Raw genomic sequence first — 23,625 nt, 5'->3', positions numbered from 1 at the left:
CCGTTAAAAAAATACAAATAAGAAACAAAAGTAAATAATAACAATAGCGAGACTATATATACGGGGGGGGGGGGGGGGGTGTACCGATACGGAGTCTATGTGCGGTAATATGTACTTGTAGGTAAAGTTTTTAAAGTGACAATGCATAGATGAGAGTAGCAGCGGTGTAAAAAATAGAGGGGGGGGGGGTAATTTGATTTAGATGTTCAGGAGTCTTGTGGCTGGAAGGGAAGCTGTTTAGAAGCCTCATCGCCAAGTCTAGGTCCAAATGGTACCGCTTGCCGTGCGGTAGCAGAAATAAATATATGACTGTTTATTTTTTTTTTGTAGTTTGTCTTGTCTCATCGCTGCAACTCCCGTACGGACTCAGGAGAGGCGAAGGTCGAGAGCCATGTGTCCTCCGAAACACAACCCAACCAAGCCGCACTACTTCTTGATACAATACACATCCAACCCGGAAGCCAGCCGCACCAATGTGTTGGAGGAAACACTGTACACCTAGTCAGCGTGCACTGCACCCGGGCTGCCACAGGAGTCGCTAGTGCGCAATGAGACAAGGATATTCCTGCCGGCCAAACCCTCCCTAACCCGGATGACACTGGGCCAATTGTACGCCTCCCCATGGGCCTCCCGGTCGCGGCAGAGCCTGGGCTCGAACCCAGAATCTCTGGTGGCACAGTTAGCATGGCGATGCAGTACCTTAGACCACTGCGCCACCCGGGAGGCCCTGTGAGTTTCTGACAATTTTTAGGGCCTTCCTCTGACACTGCCTGGTATAGAGGTCCTGGATGGCAGGAAGCTTGGCCCCAGTGATGTACTGGGCTGTTTGCACTACCCTCTGTAGAGCCTTGCGGTCGGAAGCCGAGCAGTTTCCATACCAGGCAGTGATGCAACCGGTCAGGACGTTCTTGACGGTGCAGCTGTAGAACCTTTTGAGGACCCATGCCACATCTTTTCAGTCTGCTGAGGGGGAGTAGGTTTGGTCGTGCCCTCTTCACGACTGTCTTGGTGTGCTTGGACCATGTTAGTTTGTTGGTGATGTGGACACCAAGGAACTTGAATCTCCACTACAGGCCTGTCGATGAGAATGGTAGCCTCATAAATGACATTGACATTCATGCTTGCCATACAGAGTTGAAATATCTAGCCAACATTTTGAATTGAATAACATTGATTGTGAACTTCAGAGCCCTTCCCATTACGTCTTTGACCTGCTCAAATTAAACGAGTGCCGGTTGCGCGCCCAGAGAAAGCAACGACATGGGGATTTTTTTTTGTCCGATCTCAAAAGATTTGTCAGGGACATCTAAATCATGGCCAAAATCGTGTAGTGTACACCCGGCTGAACAGATACTGGACTGAGACGACTGGGATCGTTTTGGCTGCTCTAAAATGAGGTGTGTGCGTGTACAGTATATCGAGACACACTCACACAGACAAATATATACATACACACACACACAGTTGAAGTCAAAGTTTACATACACTTAGGTTGGAGTCATTAACTCGTTTTTCAACCACTCTACACATTTCTTGTTAAACTATAGTTTGTTATATCTACTTTGTGCATGACACAAGTAATTTTTCCAACAATTGTTTACGGACAGTGAATTAAAAGTTAAATAATCTATCACAATTCCAGTGGGTCAATCGTTTACATACACTAAGTTGACTGCCTTTAAACAGCTTGGAAAATTCCAGAAAATTATGTCATGGCTTTAGAAGCTTCTGATAGGCTAATTGACATCATTTGAGTCAATTGGAGGTGTACCTGTGAATGTATTTCAAGGCCTACCTTCAAACTCAATGCCTCTTTGCTTGACATCATGGGAAAATCAAAAGAAATCAGCCAAGACCTCAGAAAACATTGTTGACCTCCACAAGTCTGGTTCATCCTTGGGAGCAATTTCCAAACGCCTGAAGGTACCACGTTCATCTGTACAAACAATAGTATGCAAGTATAAACACCATGGGACCACGCAGCCGTCATACCGCTCAGGAAGGAGATGTGTTCTGTCTCCTAGAGATGAACGTGCTTTGGTGCAAAAAGTGCAAATCAATCCCCGAACAACAGCAAAGGACCTTGTGAAGATGCTGGAGGAAACGGTGCAAAAGTATCTATATCCACAGTGAAACGAGTCCTATATCGACATAACCTGAAAGGCTGCTCAGCAAGGAAGAAACCAAAACCACCATAGAAAATCCAGACTACGGTTTGCAACTGCACATGGGGACAAAGATCATACTTTTTGGAGAAATGCCCTCTGGTCTGATGAAACAATAGAACTGTTTGGCCATAATTATGTTTGGAGGAAAAAGGGGGAGGCTTGCAAGCAGAAGAGCACCATCACAACCGTGAAGTACGGAGGTGGCAGCATCATGTTGTGGGGGTGCTTTGCTGCAGGAGGGACTGGTGCACTTCACATTTAAGTCATTTACATTTAAGTCATTTAGCAGACGCTCTTATCCAGAGCGACTTACAAATTGGTGCATTCACCTTATGACATCCAGTGGAACAGTAGTGCATCTAAATCTTTTAAGGGGGGGTGAGAGGGATTACTTTATCCACTTCACAAAATAGATGGCAACATGAGGTGGTAAAATGGCTTAAGGACAACAAAGTAAAGCTATTGGAGTGGCTATCACAAAGCCCTGACCTCAATCTTATAGAACATTTGTTGGCAGAACTGAAAAAGCATGTGCGAGCAAGGAGGCCTACAAACCTGACTCCGTTACACCAGCTATGTCAGGAGGAATGGGCCAAAATTCAACCAACTTATTGTGGGAAGCTACCTGTAACATTTCACCCAAGTTAAACAATTTGAAGGCAATGCTACCAGATACACTTAATTAGTATGTAAACTTCTGACCCACTGCGAATGTAATGAAAGAAATAAAAGCTGATAATGTGCCATTCTCTCTACTATTATTCTGACATTTCACATTCTTAAAATAAAGTGGTGATCCTAAGACAGGGAATTTTACTATGATTAAATTTCAACAATTGTGAAAAACATACACAGATACACACATACACATACACATACACACACACACACAGCCGGAATTCTTACTGGTTGGTAGGTAATAAAATGCAAATTAATTACTTAAAAATCATACAATGTGATTTTCTGGATTTTTGTTTTAGATTCCGTCTCTCACAGTTGAAGTGTACCTATGATAAAAATTACAGACCTCTACATGCTTTGTAAGTAGGAAAAGCTGCAAAATCAGCAGTGTATCAAATACTTGTTCTCCCCACTACATACATACACACACACACACCTCTGTCTTAGTAGTGCACTATACAGGAACCAGGGTGCTATTTGTGATGCAACCTCTATCTGGGAGTGTGGGGGGGAGGAGAACACCGAGCGAAACCAAATATACAGCTCAAGAAGTTATCTGACAGCAGACTTAGCGAGGGCTAAATGTATTACGCTATTAGTGTGTGTGTGTGTGTGTCTGCACATGTGCACGAGTCTCTTGTGTCACAGCATGAAAATAATTTAAATCTCTTTTGGAAAAGAAAGTTACTGCCAGTGGGATAAACCCCCAATTGCTTTGAACCTCCACCCCTCGTCTTTTATATATTGTTAGGTTCTCATTTCTGAGTAAAAACTTGACGGACACTGAATGCTTAAACCAAGTTTATTCTTCCCAGAGGATCAATACAGCAGCATTAGACAAAGACATTGTTCACACAAGCACTGATATTTAACCCTTTCTCCTACGCTGAGTTGAGTCAATTTCTCCTACTGCTAGGCAGGAAACTAAGTAATGTGCCCGTAAACTTTTCTTTCTCCCTTAACGTGACCTGACCTCGACCCCCTTCATCACTAATCCACGGCTCTCTCCCCTTATCAATGACTGCCATGTGATCACTTTCCCTGCACTCAGCACATTCCAAGCTTAATTGCACACACTATTATACCTTCCTCCTACAGATAACTTCTGGTGTAGACCCTCTAAACCTAGGCACTCAATATTTCAATAGGATACCTGATAATTAACCCTATCCCAAGTTTAGGAGTTAGTACCCAGAGTCTATCGATCTAGAGAGGGAGAGAGAGATCCATGTCCTCTGGCTTAACCGCTGCCTTATCGAGATCCTATTAAATTACTTTACCAATATGGATGATTTCTAGTGTTCTAATTCTTAATTATATGGCTACCTCCTTCTCCAGCAACAGGATGGATGTGTTCGCTGAAGCAGGAGAGAAGGGAGACTCTAGACAACAGAGGAGCTCTGTGCTCTCTCCTCAACTACAGAGCTGTACGGTTATGGTACGTACACACACAGTGACATAAACACGTACATTCATTGATGGATACTGTGCTAGTGGATGGGCAAACCTTTTACCAACTAACAATGGGGCAAATTTGCAAAATGTTTCTAACAAAAAGGTAAAATGGAGAGTAAGTGTTTAAGATAAACCCACTTCACATGTTGTCTGTCAGACTATGGTGTAGGCTGCGTATCTATCTCCACAGCATGCCCAATACATTATTCCATGTGTATGTGAGTGCTCTGAACGTCGCCATCTCAGCTCTAGTCAGGTCGGGTTTCACATCTTCTTTGCAAATTGTTAGATAATAATGTAATGGCTACTCCTGTCCCCTGCCTCGGCCTAATGCATTCACGCACGCACACACAGCCTAATACAGACTTTTATGGAGCATGAAATGCCTGTTCCCTTGGCTTGTTTTCTTTGTTTAATATGCACATATTTCAAACCCATTACCTTCCTGCAGGGTTTTCAGAGCCCACCTCAGAGAAAACGACTAGCGTTTTGTGAAAGCACATTGTACACAAAGCAAGACGTTAGTGTATTTACATCTCTCCCCGTCTCTCTCTCTCCCGCTCCCCCCTCTCTCTGATCCTCACTCCATTGGCTTGTTAATGCTTTGATTCATGTTTTTTCTACAGAAGAAAACAGACATGCTTTAATAAATACTTGAAAAGGTTCTTTTTTTTTTCATTGGCAATGTGGGTTAACTGTGGCTTTCTTATCAGTCCTTTTACTTTCGAATGAACAATTTCTGTTAAAAACAAACAGGCTACCTGATTATGAGGAATGACTTGTTTCAAAAATGTGAAACATGAAGCAGAAGTAATTTATCATGTTTTTCTCTCTCACCCAGACAAAGGCCATGCCTATGGAGGCTCCTGTCTCTCGTCATCCTTCAGCATGTTATGCTGTACCTCTTCAGATTGGAGCCGGAGCCCTTCAGCATCTGCAGGCCGTCTCCTCTCTGCAGGCTGGGGTAAACGGGTGGAGCTTCGGTGCGGCTGAGGGCCATGAACGTCCCTGCAGTAGTACTAATGTAGAGAGCCAGAGGAGGGCCAGTGCTTCCCCAGTCCACCGGACAGGGATTCCTACTCTCACTTCCAGCCCCACTCTCACTCCCACTGCCTTGGAATGGGACAGCCTGCAGCAGGGATTGGAAGGAGAGGTGGTGGAAGAGTGGGACTTGTGTCATCAATCAGCGTCTGGGGTTGGAGTGTCTGATAGGTGGCTGGAGGGAGCTCTACCTCTGCGTAGAGTGAGGGAAGAGGGAGGACTCTATTGGGGTGAGGAGGCCTGGTCTGAACCTGGGGACGAGGAAAGGAACCGGGCCCTCCAGCAGACACCTGTCCTCCTGGTCCAGCAGGCTGATGTATGTACCGTTGGGCCGAAGGGGCTACCGGGGCCTGCTAACAAGAGCCCAGGTGTCCTGTCAGGCCTACCTGATGGCTGCAGGGTCCTGGGAGGGGTCCTGGCAACTGACTGCTGCAGAGGAGACCTGTCCAGGGCCGGAGCCCACTACGGTGGCCCTGCAGGGACCTCATTAAGCACTGCTGTATCCTATCTGCAGAGAGGAGACGGAGGAGGAATAGATGGGTGGACGGAGGAACGAACGGACCGTGCCCACCTCCCACAGGCCAGCAGCAGCTCAACATACACACAGACCTCTCCCTCTCGGTTTGACACACACACACCGTCTGTGTCTCAGCTCGACAATCACAGCCAGACAACACACACTGCCTCTCAGTCTCAGATTGACACACACAATTGCAGCCAGGCAACACACACTGCCACTCGGCAGGACAGACACAGACGCAGCCAGGCGGTACGCGGCCTACCGCTAGAGGCTTTGGAGGGCCAGTTCAGTCGTGTCATGATGGATCGATCCAGGATGACGGTGGAGGGCCACAGGGAGAATGACAAGGAGGGGGATGCTGGGGCTAGGAGGGAAGATGTGGAGCAGAGCTTCAGGCTGGGCGCTCTGGTTAGCAGGGTGTTTAGGGAGGAGGAGGAGCGGAAGGAGGAGCCAGAGGAGGAGAACCAGTTCTCTGTCTCTGGACTAAGTGCTCTGGTTAGAAGGGTATGCCAGATCTCTGGGATTGAAGGGGAGCAGGAGCTAGACTATCTGGGGGAAGAGGTCTCTGGGATGGGTTCTCTGGTCAGCAGGGGGCTCTCCTGGATGTTTCCGGACACAGGCCGTCTCCTTCGCAGCTCCACCCCCAGGATCCTGCAGCAGGTCTGGGAAGGTACAGGAGTTCTGCAGTCCGCAGCTGGGGGAGGGGCTGGGAGTCTGCAGCCTGGAGCTGGGGGAGGAGCCAGCTCCAACTGGTCCAGTCAGGTTGTGAGGGAAAGTCGGGTGCTGTCGGTGGTCAAAGATAGCCAGGTCTTCTCATTGGTCAGAGAGAGTCACATGTACTCCCTGGTCCGAGACAGTCAGGTGTTCTCTATGGTCAGTGAGCTGCCGTTTGTGCATCACATCAGCACAGAGCTAACTCAAGACTTCGGGATCATTCACAATAAGCTCACTCAGGTTCTACAGCCAGTGGAGTCAACTGGACTCCAGCAGAAAGATATTGACCTCAACAAAACACCAGAAATAAAACTGCCCCTAGTCCACAACACTGTCCTCAGCACAGTACCGAGCCTGTACCCAGCCCACAACACCATAGAATTTGCAAATAAACAGAGCACAGGTAAAGAAGTGGATTGGAGAACAGAGGACCACAGCCCCATCAGTGAACTGGCTTGTACATCAGAGCAGGAGGGCAAAGAGGAGGCTCTAGCTAAGTCGGAGGAACAGAGTCCTGTCAGAGAACTGCAGTGTACATCAGAGCACCAAGGCAGAGAAAAATCTCTAGCTAAGTCTGAGGAACAGAGGACCATCAGAGAAGTGGAGTCTACATCGGAGCAGGAGGGCAGAGAGGAAGCTCTAGCTATGTCGGAGGAATGGAGCCCCATTAGAGAAGTGGAGTCTACATTGGCGCAGGAGGGCAGAGAGGAAGCTCTAGCTAAGTCGGAGGAACAGAGTCCCATCAGAGAACTGCAGTGTACATCAGAGCACGGGGGTGGAGATGAAGCTCTAGCTAAGTCAGAAGAACCAAGTCCCATCAGAGACGTGGAGTGTACATCGGAGCAGGAGGGCAGAGAGGAAGCTCTTCGTAAGTTGGAGGAACAGAGTCCTGTCAGAGAACTGCAGTGTACATCAGAGCACGAGGGTGGAGAGGAAGCTCTAGCTAAGTCAGAAGAACCAAGTCCCAGCAGAGAACTGGCTTGTACATTGGAGCAGGAGGTCATAGAGGAAGCTCTAGCTAAGTCGGAGGAACAGAGTCCCATCAGAGAACTGCAGTGGACATCAGAGCATGAGGGTAGAGAGGAAGCTCTAGCTCAGTCGGAGGAACAGAGTCCTGTCAGAGAACTGCAGTGTACATCAGAGCACGAGGGCAAAGAAGAAGTTCAAGCTCTGTCGGAGGAACAGAGTCCTGTCAGAGAACTGGAGTGTGCATCAGAGCACGAGGGCAAAGAAGAAGCTCAAGCTCTGTCGGAAGAACCACGTCCCATCAGAGAACTGCAGTGTATATCAGAGCACGAGGGTGGAGATGAAGCTCTAGCTAAGTCAGAAGAACCAAGTCCCATCAGAGACGTGGAGTGTACATCGGAGCAGGAGGGCAGAGAGGAAGCTCTACCTAAGTTGGAGGAACAGAATCCCAACAGAGAACTGCAGTGTACATCAGAGCATGTGGGTGGAGACGAAGCTCTAGCTAAGTCAGAAGAACCAAGTCCCAGCAGAGAACTGGCTTGTACATTGGAGCAGGAGGTCATAGAGGAAGCTCTAGCTCAGTCGGAGGAACAGAGTCCTGTCAGAGAACTGCAGTGTACATCAGAGCACCAGGGCAGAGAAAAATCTCTAGCTAAGTCTGAGGAACAGAGGACCATCAGAGAAGTGGAGTCTACATCGGAGCAGGGGGGCAGAGAGGAAGCTCTAGCTATGTCGGAGGAATGGAGCCCCATCAGAGAACTGCAGTGTACATCAGAGCACGGGGGTGGAGATGAAGCTCTAGCTAAGTCAGAAGAACCAAGTCTCATCAGAGACGTGGAGTGTACATCGGAGCAGGAGGGCAGAGAGGAAGCTCTTCGTAAGTTGGAGGAACAGAGTCCTGTCAGAGAACTGCAGTGTACATCAGAGCACGATGGTGGAGAGGAAGCTCTAGCTAAGTCAGAAGAACCAAGTCCCAGCAGAGAACTGGCTTGTACATTGGAGCAGGAGGTCATAGAGGAAGCTCTAGCTAAGTCGGAGGAACAGAGTCCTGTCAGAGAACTGCAGTGTACATCAGAGCACCAGGGCAGAGAAAAATCTCTAGCTAAGTCTGAGGAACAGAGGACTGTCAGAGAACTGGAGTGTGCATCAGAGCACGAGGGCAAAGAAGAAGCTCAAGCTCTGTCGGAAGAACCACGTCCCATCAGAGAACTGCAGTGTATATCAGAGCACGAGGGTGGAGATGAAGCTCTAGCTAAGTCAGAAGAACCAAGTCCCATCAGAGACGTGGAGTGTACATCGGAGCAGGAGGGCAGAGAGGAAGCTCTACCTAAGTTGGAGGAACAGAATCCCAACAGAGAACTGCAGTGTACATCAGAGCATGTGGGTGGAGACGAAGCTCTAGCTAAGTCAGAAGAACCAAGTCCCAGCAGAGAACTGGCTTGTACATTGGAGCAGGAGGTCATAGAGGAAGCTCTAGCTCAGTCGGAGGAACAGAGTCCTGTCAGAGAACTGCAGTGTACATCAGAGCACGAGGGCAGAGAAAAATCTCTAGCTAAGTCTGAGGAACAGAGGACCATCAGAGAAGTGGAGTCTACATCGGAGCAGGGGGGCAGAGAGGAAGCTCTAGCTATGTCGGAGGAATGGAGCCCCATCAGAGAACTGCAGTGTACATCAGAGCACGGGGGTGGAGATGAAGCTCTAGCTAAGTCAGAAGAACCAAGTCTCATCAGAGACGTGGAGTGTACATCGGAGCAGGAGGGCAGAGAGGAAGCTCTTCGTAAGTTGGAGGAACAGAGTCCTGTCAGAGAACTGCAGTGTACATCAGAGCACGATGGTGGAGAGGAAGCTCTAGCTAAGTCAGAAGAACCAAGTCCCAGCAGAGAACTGGCTTGTACATTGGAGCAGGAGGTCATAGAGGAAGCTCTAGCTAAGTCGGAGGAACAGAGTCCCATCAGAGAACTGCAGTGGACATCAGCGCATGAGGGTAGAGAGGAAGCTCTACCTAAGTTGGAGGAACAGAATCCTGTCAGAGAACTGAAGTGTACATCGGAGCTGGAGGCCAGAGAGGAAGCTCTAGCTCAGTCGGAGGAACAGAGTCCTGTCAGAGAACTGCAGTGTACATCAGAGCACGAGGGCAAAGAAGAAGTTCAAGCTCTGTCGGAGGAACAGAGTCCTGTCAGAGAACTGGAGTGTGCATCAGAGCACGAGGGCAAAGAAGAAGCTCAAGCTCTGTCGGAGGAACAGAGTCCTGTCAGAGAACTGGAGTGTGCATCAGAGCACGAGGGCAAAGAAGAAGCTCAAGCTCTGTCGGAGGAACAGAGTCCCAACAGAGAAGTGGAGTGTACATCCGAGCACGAGGGTGGAGATGAAGTTCTAGCTAAGTCAGAAGAACCACGTCCCATCAGAGAACTGCAGTGTACATCAGAGCACGTGGGTGGAGACGAAGCTCTAGCTAAGTCAGAAGAACCAAGTCCCAGCAGAGAACTGGCTTGTACATTGGAGCAGGAGGGCAGAGAGGAAGCTCTAGCTAAGTTGGAGGAACAGAGTCCTGTCAGAGAACTCCAATGTACGTCAGAGCATGACGGCAGAGAGGAAGCTCTAGCTAAGTCTGAGGAACAGAGTCCTGTCAGAGAAGTGGAGTGTTCATTGGAACAGGAGGGCAGAGAGGAAGCTCTAGCTAAGTTGGAGGAACAGAGTCCTGTCAGAGAACTGGAGTGTACATCAGAGCACGAGGGCAAAGAAGAAGCTCAAGCTCTGTCGGAGGAACAGAGGACCATCAGAGAAGTGGAGTCTACATCGGAGCAGGGGGGCAGAGAGGAAGCTCTAGCTATGTCGGAGGAATGGAGCCCCATCAGAGAACTGCAGTGTACATCAGAGCACGGGGGTGGAGATGAAGCTCTAGCTAAGTCAGAAGAACCAAGTCTCATCAGAGACGTGGAGTGTACATCGGAGCAGGAGGGCAGAGAGGAAGCTCTTCGTAAGTTGGAGGAACAGAGTCCTGTCAGAGAACTGCAGTGTACATCAGAGCACGATGGTGGAGAGGAAGCTCTAGCTAAGTCAGAAGAACCAAGTCCCAGCAGAGAACTGGCTTGTACATTGGAGCAGGAGGTCATAGAGGAAGCTCTAGCTAAGTCGGAGGAACAGAGTCCCATCAGAGAACTGCAGTGGACATCAGCGCATGAGGGTAGAGAGGAAGCTCTACCTAAGTTGGAGGAACAGAATCCTGTCAGAGAAGTGGAGTGTTCAGCAGAGAACAAGGGTGGAGATGAAGCTCTAGCTAAGTCTGAGGAACAGAGTCCTGTCAGAGAACTGCAGTGTACATCAGAGCACCAGGGCAGAGAAAAATCTCTAGCTAAGTCTGAGGAACAGAGGACTGTCAGAGAACTGGAGTGTGCATCAGAGCACGAGGGCAAAGAAGAAGCTCAAGCTCTGTCGGAAGAACCACGTCCCATCAGAGAACTGCAGTGTACATCAGAGCATGTGGGTGGAGACGAAGCTCTAGCTAAGTCAGAAGAACCAAGTCCCAGCAGAGAACTGGCTTGTACATTGGAGCAGGAGGTCATAGAGGAAGCTCTAGCTCAGTCGGAGGAACAGAGTCCTGTCAGAGAACTGCAGTGTACATCAGAGCACCAGGGCAGAGAAAAATCTCTAGCTAAGTCTGAGGAACAGAGGACCATCAGAGAAGTGGAGTCTACATCGGAGCAGGGGGGCAGAGAGGAAGCTCTAGCTATGTCGGAGGAATGGAGCCCCATCAGAGAACTGCAGTGTACATCAGAGCACGGGGGTGGAGATGAAGCTCTAGCTAAGTCAGAAGAACCAAGTCTCATCAGAGACGTGGAGTGTACATCGGAGCAGGAGGGCAAAGAAGAAGCTCAAGCTCTGTCGGAGGAACAGTGTCCCATCAGAGATGTGGAGTGCACATCCGAGCATGAGGGTGGAGATGAAGTTCTAGCTAAGTCTGAGGAAGAGAGTCCTGTCAGAGAACTGCAGTCTACATCAGAGCATGAGGGCAGAGAGGAAGCTCTACCTAAGTTGGAGGAACAGAGTCCTGTCAGAGAACTGGAGTGTACATCAGAGCACGAGGGCAAAGAAGAAGCTCAAGCTCTGTCGGAGGAACAGTGTCCCATCAGAGATGTGGAGTGCACATCCGAGCATGAGGGTGGAGATGAAGTTCTAGCTAAGTCTGAGGAAGAGAGTCCTGTCAGAGAACTGCAGTCTACATCAGAGCATGAGGGCAGAGAGGAAGCTCTACCTAAGTTGGAGGAACAGAATCCTGTCAGAGAAGTGGAGTGTTCAGCAGAGAACAAGGGTGGAGATGAAGCTCTAGCTAAGTCTGAGGAACAGAGTCCTGTCAGAGAACTGCAGTGTACATCAGAGCACCAGGGCAGAGAAAAATCTCTAGCTAAGTCTGAGGAACAGAGGACCATCAGAGAAGTGGAGTCTACATCGGAGCAGGAGGGCAGAGAGGAAGCTCTAGCTATGTCGGAGGAATGGAGCCCCATTAGAGAAGTGGAGTCTACATCGGAGCTGGAGGGCAGAGAGGAACCTCTACCTAAATTGGAGGAACAGAGCCTCATCAGAGAAGTGGAGTCTACATCGGCGCAGGAGGGCAGAGAGGAAGCTCTAGCTCAGTCGGAGGAACAGAGTCCCATCAGAGAACTGCAGTGTACATCAGAGCATGGGGGTGGAGATGAAGCTCTAGCTCAGTCAGAAGAACCAAGTCCCATCAGAGAAGTGGAGTCTACATCGGAGCTGGAGGGCAGAGAGGAACCTCTACCTAAATTGGAGGAACAGAGCCCCATCAGAGAAGTGGAGTCTACATCGGCGCAGGAGGGCAGAGAGGAAGCTCTAGCTCAGTCGGAGGAACAGAGTCCCATCAGAGAACTGCAGTGTACATCAGAGCACGGGGTTGGAGATGAAGCTCTAGCTAAGTCGGAAGAACCAAGTCCCATCAGAGAAATGGAGTGTACATTGGAGCAGGAGGGCGGAAAGGAAGCTCTAGCTATGTCGGAGGAATGGAGCCTCATCAGAGAAGTGGAGTCTACATCGGAGCTGGAGGGCAGAGAGGAACCTCTACCTAAATTGGAGGAACAGAGCCCCATCAGAGAAGTGGAGTCTACATCGGCGCAGGAGGGCAGAGATGAAGCTCTAGCTCAGTCGGAGGAACAGAGTCCTGTAAGAGAACTGGAGTGTGCATCAGAGCACGAGGGCAAAGAAGAAGCTCAAGCTCTGTCGGAAGAACCACGTCCCATCAGAGAACTGCAGTGTATATCAGAGCACGAGGGTGGAGATGAAGCTCTAGCTAAGTCAGAAGAACCAAGTCCCATCAGAGACGTGGAGTGTACATCGGAGCAGGAGGGCAGAGAGGAAGCTCTTCGTAAGTTGGAGGAACAGAGTCCCATCAGAGAACTGCAGTGGACATCAGAGCATGAGGGCAGAGAGGAAGCTCTAGCTAAGTCTGAGGAACAGAGTCCTGTCAGAGTATTGGAGTGTTCATTGGAGCAGGAGGGCAGAGAGGAAGCTCTAGCTAAGTCAGAAGATCCAAGTCCCATCAGAGAACTGGAGTGTACATCAGAGAATGAGGGTGGAGAGGAAGCTCTATCTAAGTCAGAAGATCCAAGTCCCATCAGAGAAGTGGAGTGTACATCAGAGAATGAGGGTGGAGAGGAAGCTCTATCTAAGTCAGAGGAACAGAGTATAACCAAGAAGGCGCTGTGGCCATCAAAGGACCAGATCGAGATTGTGGAGGACAAACATTGTGTCACTTGTGGAGCCAAGAGCACCAAGTCACAGCCCCCTCCAGAGCAGCGTAACAACACCAGTTCCACAGGCCCAGAGAATATCTTTATTCCTGGGCATGGAAATCAGAGGACTGATGATGTTCAGGTGTATTATGGGGTGTGTTTTCTTTTCGTAAAAAAACATAGAATAATTGTGATTAAATATTAAAGCCTTCGCTGCTATTGATATCATGGGTGCGTTCACTACGAGGAAACGGTTTCCAACGTTTAATTCAATGGAGATGGCACTGTATTTAACAACCAGAACAGTGTGATTATGGTGGCCCAGAGGGAGATTTTGTATGGTGTTTTCTGCACAAGTTTTACGATTTCAAGTGGTCACACCCATATTGATCTGGCCACACCGTAAAGGCTGCTGAAGAACGATGTGCACCGTTTTGGGTAAACGTGTCGTTCAGTGCAAACGTCAAGCAACGTAGCAAACGCTGAATCAAACTGAACGCACATATGTAACATTGCTTTAATAAAGTAAACCATTTTCTCTTTCTTTCAGAGCCTGGTGGAGTTCCCAGAGGCTCTGGTTAAACTCCAGTCCCTTCCCGTATCCACCCTCCTGGGCTGTCTCCAGTCCGTCCTCCCCTCCGTCTTCACCTCACAGAGACTACTGGCTCTCTACTGGCTGGGCGTGGCCAACTGCAGCCAGCCCCACCCACACCTCGCCCTTGTTCTCCTATTGGAGTCCTGCCTCTACGCCCTGACCTTTGACCCTGACACGACAGATCAGACAATGCCTCTGACAGTGTTCCAACACCTCCCCCTGCTACAGGTTAAGGAGATCCTGGTAGGCTGTTTTTTTATTTGAAAAAATGTATATTATATAAATGTTATTGTTCTACCAATTAATCATTTTTCTTTGTACCTAAGATTTTTATCTATCTTTATCAGCCTCCAGATTTTTCAATATATTCACTATATACACTACCGTTCAAAAGTTTGGAGTCACTTAGAATTGTCCTTTTTCAAAGAAAAGCACATTTTTTGTCCATTAAAATAACATAAAATTGATCAGAAATACAGTGTAAACATTTAATGTTGTAAATGACTATTGTAGCTGGAAACGGCTTATTTGATTTTTAAAAAAATGGCATATCTATGTAGGCGTACTATGGTGGAACATTTCAAGATTATGTTATAATACTTTTATTGCATCAAATGGTTGCTTTATGCATCAGAAAAGAGTTCTTATAACTATTGTGTGTGTGTGTTCTACTGAGGATGGGCCTCTGGGAGATGGCACTGACAGGAGATTTACCATGTCTTTTGGGTGATAAAACCTAAAGGTCATTCCAGAGTACGACCCATTCTATACATCTGTTGATCGTCATGTATGTTTAAAGGGGTGTATCTTGGCTATAAAAGTCCTTTGTACTTTTGTCTCGGGGCTCTCAACAATCGCTTGATTACAGCCATCACTTGATTACAGGCTCAAAATGGCCAGAAGAAATGGCCTTTCTTCTGAAACTCGTCAGTCTATTCTTGTTCTGAGAAATGAAGGCTATTCCTTGCGAGAAATTGCCAAGAAACTGAGAATCTCGTACAACGCTGTGTACTACTCCCTTCACAGAACAGCACAAACTGGCCCTAACCAGAATAGAAAGAGTGGGAGGCCCCGGTGCACAACTGAGCAAGAGGACGAGAACAGACGGCTCACAAGTCCTCAATTGGAAGCTTCATTAAATAGTACCTGCAAAACACCAGTCTCAATGTCGATAGTGAAGAGGCGACTCCAGGATGCTGGCCTTCTAGGCAGCGCTGCAAACAAAAGCCATATTAAGATGGGCAAAAGAACACCGACAATGGACAGAGGAACTCTGCCAAGAAGGCCAGCATCCCGGAGTCGCCTCTTCACTGTTGATGTTTAGACTGGTGTTTTCCGGGTACTATTTAATGAAGCTGACAGTTGAGGACTTGTGAGGCTTCTTTAATCAGCAGAACAGTTTTCAGCTGTGCTAACATAACTGCAAAAGGGTTTTCTAATGATCAATTAGCCTTTTTAAAATTATAAACTTGGATTAGCTAACACAACGTGCCATTGGAACACAGGGGTGATGGTTGCTGATAATGGGCCTCTGTACGCCAATGTAGATATTCCATTTAAAAAATCAGGCGTTTCCAGCTACAATAGTCATTTACTACAATGTCTAATCTGTATTTCTGATCAATTTGATGCTTTTTTAACCACTTAAGCTTAGGGCTTACTTTTTCGAACATTCTGTTAAAAATCGCGCAACATTTCAGCGCCCTGCTACTCATGCCAGGAATATAGTATATGCATATGATTAGTATGTGTGGATAGAAAACACTCAGACGTTTATAAAACTGGTTAAATCACGGCTGTGACTATAACAGAACGTGCGTTTCATCGAAAAGTGCAGGAAAATCTGATCACTGAAAATGGAAAAATATATCCACTTCAACCGATTGATAAAGGTGAACCACAATAAATGGGGCCAATACCTACAGCTTCCACACGATGTCAACAGTCTTGTCATTTGCCTAGTCTTTGTTTCTTGGTCAAACGAACAAAAGAGAGCCCATTTCTTCAGGTCTCCGACCGGATATTTTGGTTGAGATTTACCCGGACATTATTTCCAGACGTACAGCTATAGAATATGCATCGCCTCGTGATCAATTTGATCGCTTATTAACGTTTTATTACAAAAGTATTTGTAGTGTTTTGTGAAAGTTTATCGTCGACTTTTTTAATTTTAAAAAATGACGTCGCGTTATAAAACAATGTTTTTTTCCTTGATTACAGTCTTCATAGATTGATATCTAGGCTATATATGGACCGATTTAAACAAAAAAAAGACCCAATAGTGATGTTTATGGGACATCTAGGAGTGCCAACAAAGAAGATGGTCAAAGGTAATGAATGTTTTATATTTTATTGTGCGTTTTGTGTAGCGCCGACTATGCTAATTATTTTGTTTACGTCCCCTGCGGGTCTTTTGGGGTGTTACATGCTATCAGATAATAGCTTCTCATGCTTTCGCCGAAAAGCATTTTAAAAATCTGACTTGTTGCCTGGATTCACAACGAGTGTAGCTTTAATTCACTACCCTGCATGTGTATTTTAATGAACGTTTGAGTTTTAACTAGTACTATTAGCATTTAGCGTAGCGCATTTGCATTTCCAGATGTCTAGATGGGACGCCTGCGTGTCAGGTAAGAGCAAGAGGTTAATGGACAAAAAATGAGCTTTTCTTTCAAAAACAAGGACATTTCTAAGTGACCCCAAACTTTTGAACGGTAGTGTATATACAAAAGTATGTGGACATGCTTTTGAATGAGTGGTTTTGGTCATTTCAGCCGCACCCATTGCTGACAGGTGTATAAAATCGAGCATGCAGCCCATGATTTTGGAATGAGATGTTTGATGAGCAGGTGTCCACATACTTTTGGTAATGTAGTTTATATCCATCCAGGTGGGTTTTGGCGGTCAGAGCCTGCGTCTCAAGGCCTCCAGTGAGGAGTGTGTCCTCACCCTCTACACCCACAGGTAAAGGACCAAGGTGCTTAACTCTTATCCTCTAAACAAATAAATGGGTGCTTGGAGCCAACAGTGGATCAAGAACGATCGTTAATCAAACGGTCCATTTTTTTCCAGATAGGCCAGCACTTGAATATAAGTAGATTGTAAAGTAGTTTACTAAGAAATGTTGCTTAAATATAGATTTTTTTTTTTAAACAAAGCTTCAGTTGCACCCTATACCTCCAAACCCACAGCCAGACCCTCACCCAGGCCCTCACCCACACCATGCTTGGGGTCCTCTGTCCTGGGGACCAGAGAGTGTCCCAACACCCCCTCCTGGTAGAGAACCTGATGGTTCTGTCTCTGGACTGGAAGGCCCAGGCACCTGACCTGCTGCTGAATGCTGAACTCAGGCTGTCTGGCCAGTTCCACAGGACCCTAGCTGACCTGGTCTACCTCGTCCACGGCAACATGAACCGGTATGGTAGTAGTAGTAATGGTAGTCTCAGGCTGTCTGGCCAGTTCCACAGGACCCTAGCTGACCTGGTCTACCTTGTCCACGGCAACATGAACCGGTATGGTAGTAGTAGTGGTAGTCTCAGGCTGTCTGGCCAGTTCCACAAGACCATAGCTGACCTGGTCTACCTCCTACACAGTAACATGGCCAGGTAGTAGTATTTCCTGTTCTTGAAAGGATAGCTCAAATATTATAGCGCTATTTCTTCTATTCAGTATCTGTGTTTCAAGGAAAGCAAGTCAGTGGGCAGTTGAGAGGTAAAGTATATATATATATATATATATATATATATATATATATATATATATATATATATATATATATATATATATATATATAATAGATAAATCTATATATATACTGCTCAAAAAAATAAAGGGAACACTAAAATAACACATCCTAGATCTGGATGAATGAAATATTCTTATTAAATACTTTTTTCTTTACATAGTTGAATGTGCTGACAACAAAATCACACAAAAATGATCAATGGAAATCAAATCCAGACCTCCATGGGTTGATAAATTTGGAGTCACACTCAAAATTAAAGTGGAAAACCACACTACAGGCTGATCCAACTTTGATGTAATGTCCTTAAAACAAGTCAAAATGAGGCTGTGTGTGTGGCCTCCACTTGCCTGTATGACCTCCCTACAACGCCTGGGCATGCTCCTGATGAGGTGGCGGATGGTCTCCTGAGGGATCTCCTCCCAGACCTGGACTAAAGCATCCGCCAACTCGTGGACAGTCTGTGGTGCAACGTGGCGTTGGTGGATAGAGCGAGACATGATGTCCCAGATGTGCTCAATTGGATTCAGGTCTGGGGAATGGGCGGGCCAGTCCATAGCATCAATGCCTTTCTCTTGCAGGAACTGCTGACACACTCCAGCCACGTGAGGTCTAGCATTGTTCTTGCATTAGGAGGAACCCAGGGCCAACCGCACCAGCATATGGTCTCACAAGGGTTCTGAGGATCTCATCTCGGTACCTAATGGCAGCCAGGCTACCTCTGGTGAGCACATGGAGGGCTATGCGCCCCCCAAAGAAATGCCACCCCACACCATGACTGACCCACCGCCAAACAGGTCATGCTGGAGGATGTTGCAGGCAGCAGAACGTTCTCCAAGGTGTCTCCAGACTGTCACATGTGCTCAGTGTGAACCTGCTTTCATCTGTGAAGAGCACAGGGTGCCAGTGGTGAATTTGCCAATCTTGGTGTTCTCTGGCAAATGGAAAAACGTCCTGCACGGTGTTGGGCTGTAAGCACAACCCCCACCTGTGGACATCAGGCCCTCATACCACCCTCATGGAGTCTGTTTCTGAACGTTTGAGCAGACACATGCACATTTGTGGCCTGCTGGAGGTCATTTTGCAGGGCTCTGGCAGTGCTCCTCCTGTTCCTCCTTGCACAATGGTGGAGGTAGAGGTCCTGCTGCTGGGTTGTTGCCCTCCTACGGCCTCCTCCACGTCTCCTGACGTACTGGCCTGTCTCCTGGTAGCTCCGCAATGCTCTGGACACTACGCTGACAGACACCGCAAACCTTCTTGCCACAGCTCGCATTGATGTGCCATCCTGGATGAGCTGCACTACCTGAGCCACTTGTGTGGGTTGTAGACTCTGTCTCATGCTACCACTAGAGTGAAAGCACCGCCAGCATTCAAAAGTGACCAAAACATCAGCCAGGAAGCATAGGAACTGAGAAGTGGTCTGTGGTCCCCACCTGCAGAACCACTCCTTTATTGGGGGTGTCTTGCTAATTGCCTATAATTTCCAACTGTTGTCTATTCCATTTGTACAACAGCATGTGAGATTTATTGTCAATCAGTGTTGTTTAATTGTTCCCTTTTTTTATATATATATATATATATATATATATATATATATATATATATATATATATATATATATACACACACACACCTTAGCCAAATACATTTAAACTCAGCTTTTCACAATTCCTGACATTTAATCCTAGTAACAATTCCCTGTCTTAGGTCAGTTAGGATCGGCACTGTATTTTAAGAATGTGAAATGTCAGAAAAATAGAGAGCATGATTTATTTCAGCTTTTATTTCTTCCATCACATTCCCAGTGGGTCGGAGGTTTACATACACTCAATTAGTATTTGGTAGCATTGCCTTTAAAATGTTTAACTTAAGTCAAACGTTTCGGGTAGCCTTCTACAAGTTTCCCACAATAAGTTGGGTGAATTTTGGCCCATTACTCCTGACAGCTGGTGTAACTGAGTCAGGTTTGTCGGCCTCCTTGCTCGCACACGCTTTTTTAGTTCAGCCCACAACATTTCTATAGGATTGAGGTCAGGGCTTTGTGAAGGCCACTCCAATACCGTTACTTTGTTGTCCTTAAGCCATTTTGCCACAACTTTGGAAGTATGCTTGAGGTCATTGTTCATTTGGAAGACCCATTTGCGACCAAGCTTTAACTTCCTGACTGATGTCTTGGGACGTTGCTTCAATATATCCACCTAATTTTCCTTCCTCATGATGCCATCTATTTTTTGAAGTGCACCAGTCCCTCCTGCAGCAAAGCACCCCCACGACTTGATGCTGCTTCACGGTTGGGATGGTGTTCTTCGGCTTGCAAGCATCCCACTTTTTCCTCCAAACATAACGATGGTCATTATGTCCAAACAGTTCTATTTTTGTTTCATCAGACCAGAGGACATTTCTCCAAAGAGTACGATATTTGTCCCCATGTGCAGTTGCAAACCGTAGTCTGGCTTTTTTATGGATGGTTGTGGAGCAGTGGCTTCACAGCCTATGTCGATATAGGACTTGTTTTACTGTGGATATAGACTCTTTTGTACCTGTTTCCTCCAGCATCTTCACAAGGTCCTTTGCTGCTGTTCTTGGATTTATTTGCACTTTTCGCACCAAAGTACGTTCATCTCTAGGAGACAGAATGCGTCTCCTTCCTGAGCTGTATGACGGCTGTGTGGTCCCATGGTGTTTATACTTGCGTACTATTGTTTGTACAGAGGAATGTGGTACATTCAGGCATTTGGAAATTGCTCACAAGAATGAACCAGACTTCTGGGGGTCTACAAATTTTTTTCTGAGGTCTTGACTGATTTTGTTTTGATTTTCCCATGATGTCAAGCAGAGGCACTGAGTTTGAAGGTAGGCCTCTAAATACAGGTACACCTGCAAGTGACTCAAATTATGTCAATTAGCCTATCAGACGCTTCTAAAGCCATGACATCATTTTCTGGAAATTTCCAGGTTGTTTAAAGGCACAGTCAACTTAGTGTATGTGAATTTCTGACCCACTGGAATTGTGATACATTGAATTACAAGTGAAATAATCTGTAAACTATTGTTGTCATGTACCAAGTAGATGTCATATAGATATATATATATATATATATCAAAATAAAACTAAAATATTTTAGTCTTTTCAGAGAGAAGCCTCATCTGGGAGAGGTTAGGCTGCTGCTTTACACCAGTGTTGGTGTGACAACGACCCCTGACCCCAGACCTGACCCCTGGGCCCAGCTCCTCCTCACAGACACACACCTGGGACTGGTGCAGGTACATTAACTATGTCAAATACATTTCTTAGTAAATTAATACATTCATTAATTTATGCAGGAGGATGCCATGCGCAAAGCACTGACTCACTCGTTCACTTAGGAGGATACAGTGTTCCACCCCGCCCCCCACCACGTCCCCCTGCTGTCCCGCCAGGCCCAGTTCAAGGGGGTGACCCTCCGTTGCCTCTCTGACGTCCAATGTGTGATAGTCCGAGACTGGGTTGGGAGCTCGACCAGTGTGTGTGGAGATGGAGCCGGGGATGAAGGTATTTATTTGGCCATTTAAAACACAATTCAACCATACATATGGAAACAGTTTATTTAAATTAATCAACAAAAACAGTTGAACAACTAATTTCTGTATGGTCTTAGGTGGGGCAACCAGGCTGGACATCATCCTGTCTCAGGACTGGAGGACCAGGAGAGAGAGGCCTAGAGGTCACCCTGAAAGAGGTGCTGTTGCTGAAGCTGATGGAAGTGCGGTAGGGGGGGTAGCTGGAGCTAGTGTCCTGTCTGCTGCCTCTAATTCATGTCCTCCGCAGCAGCAGGCTGAAATATGGAAATTACATTTCAGCTGCTCCTCCGAGGCCGCCTGTCTGATTAATCACTTGTCAAACGTCTGAATGGTCACTGATCAAGGACTAGAGGACTGGACAGAACATAATGAACTACAGCTTAGACGGGTACCAGTTCTGTCCGGTCCTAACTCTCATCGAGAGAACGGCAGGGTGTGTATTTGCTCACTGAGTGGCAGTCAAGGGTCCAATGTATCTCAAGCAAACAATGGAGAATATCGCTACCATTAAATTATTTAGGGCCAGTTTCCCGAACACAGACTAAGCCTAGTCATGGACTAAACAGCAGGCTCAAAAGACAATATCCTTATTCCTTATAGTCTAGAGAACAGGCCCATAGAGTAAAGTATAACATTGATTTGTTTAAGTTTTGGTGAATGTTTCCATGCACATAGTTCTAGGAAATTTCTAAATCAAATGTGCCTTTTACTTTCACATTCATTTAAAGAGACTCCGGGACATGACGTGGTAGTGGTCCATAGTGGGTCAATTTCCGCAAAAACTAAGAGCATTGAAGCGCGAGGCTCAACTTCTCCTCTGTCTTTGTAGCTACCAGCGAACACATGCGCATGAGCAGATATTGTGTGACTGAGAGCGAAGTCTAGAATCTCGCGCATCTCAATATTTGTGGAGCGGCTTGTGGCCAGATAATTTCGCAGTCTACCTTTTTAAGTCTTTCTGAACTGCACTATATTTATTTGTTTATCTTCTGTTCAACGCTGTTTCAGTCTGTTCATGCTGTTTTTGTTCACACTGTGGAGGGAACACAGGACACTTGGTTCTACAGAATGTAAGCTATTATAAGGGAAGATGTGAAGGGCACAAATAATAGCAGGGTAAAGCTTTTTAAGGGAAGATGTGAAGGGCACAAATAATAGCAGGGTAAAGCTTTTTAAGCATATTTGCACATTTGACCACAAAACAGACCAGTGTTAAATATTAAAATGTTTGCGTTTTATGGACATGTATACAATGAATGTATTTTATACCAAATAAAGTCATGCAATTTAAATAAAATATTCTGAATATTTGCCTGTCATAATTTGACACTCGTGTGTAAAACTACATGTATTAAAATGATCATGTTTACAATGCTGCAGGTGGCAAGGCTTTGTTTTGTTTTTGTTTGTAAACGAATAAAAGTAATGTTTTGATTTTTCAGTCAATTGGTTATAGTAGACTTGTGTGAAGGATTGAAACTCTTCTGAATGTAGCTGACGCTGCTCATTCTCTGAATCTCTCTGGCACCATGATCTAATTTCCCTTTGTTTTCTGGTCTTTCACACATTCTCACTCATCTCGCTCTCCATCTCTGTCTGGCTGTCTTTCCTCCCCCCCTTCTGTCTCTGTCGATCTTTCGCTTGCGCTCGCTCTCTCTCTGTGTGTGATAACTCTGTCAGTAACTAGCTTCCTCTTGTCCCTCAGGACCCAGCCTAGGGTAAATCAGTATTCTACTCCAAGCTCGGCACCACACACCTGTCTAAGTGCCTGAGGTCAAGGTGAACCTTTTAACTGCTATTTCCCAGCTCCTACACCCAATACCCAATAGATTTTCCCTTGCCTTTCCAGTTAACATTGTGCTGCACCAATGGATAGGCCTTTTGTAGTGGATAAAAACTGATGAAGATGTTGGTTTAACAGCTGATCCATCTGATAAGAATTTGAGGTCAACTCATTTAGAAGCTGACCGGTAGACAGGCTGAATGCACATACACTGAGATCAGGACTGACTGTGCTCCAATACAGCCTGTAAGTTACAGGCCCAGCAGCAGCAGAGTGCAGTAAGTCCTGCTTTTTCTTCCTTCTAGTCTGAATGGGATGACGGGGAGAAAAAGGGGTGTGCATAGGGACAGGAGGTTTGGGCAATTTGAGGCACTATGCTTTTACTGGTATTTCCAGCAATGTCCACTAGTTTTCCTGCAGGTAGGAATCCTAGGAAATGTTCTACGATTGACACAATCAATGTCTGGTTTGTGCGTGTGTGTTTGACAGGAGGATTGCCTAAGCCAGGGGAAGTGTAGCTCTGAGACTCAATCGCACAAAGCCTATTTGGCAGGGAATACTATTAAATAGATGTGATTCTACACCTCGCTTTGTTCAAACTGATCCACTCCAACAGACTTGGGAAGTTATAGCTAAAAATGTGTCAATTAGGCAC

General features: G+C 46.4%; 1 protein-coding gene across 1 annotated transcript; it reads left to right on the top strand.

Moving 5' to 3' along the window:
• Positions 1-5,302: 5,302 nt before the first annotated feature.
• On the top strand, positions 5,303-22,566 carry LOC115113832 (uncharacterized). Its single transcript, XM_065012540.1, has 8 exons — positions 5,303-5,328; positions 5,397-13,443; positions 13,840-14,127; positions 16,775-16,848; positions 17,076-17,300; positions 20,761-20,890; positions 20,993-21,158; positions 21,265-22,566. The coding sequence occupies exons 1-8, from the start codon at positions 5,303-5,305 to the stop codon at positions 21,513-21,515; spliced, it is 9,207 nt and encodes a 3,068-aa protein (XP_064868612.1). The 3' UTR covers positions 21,516-22,566.
• Positions 22,567-23,625: the final 1,059 nt, after the last annotated feature.

The sequence above is a fragment of the Oncorhynchus nerka genome, linkage group LG28 (assembly GCF_034236695.1).
Source record: "Oncorhynchus nerka isolate Pitt River linkage group LG28, Oner_Uvic_2.0, whole genome shotgun sequence".
NCBI lineage: Eukaryota > Metazoa > Chordata > Actinopteri > Salmoniformes > Salmonidae > Oncorhynchus > Oncorhynchus nerka.
This window is presented reverse-complemented; position numbering and strand designations above follow the sequence as displayed.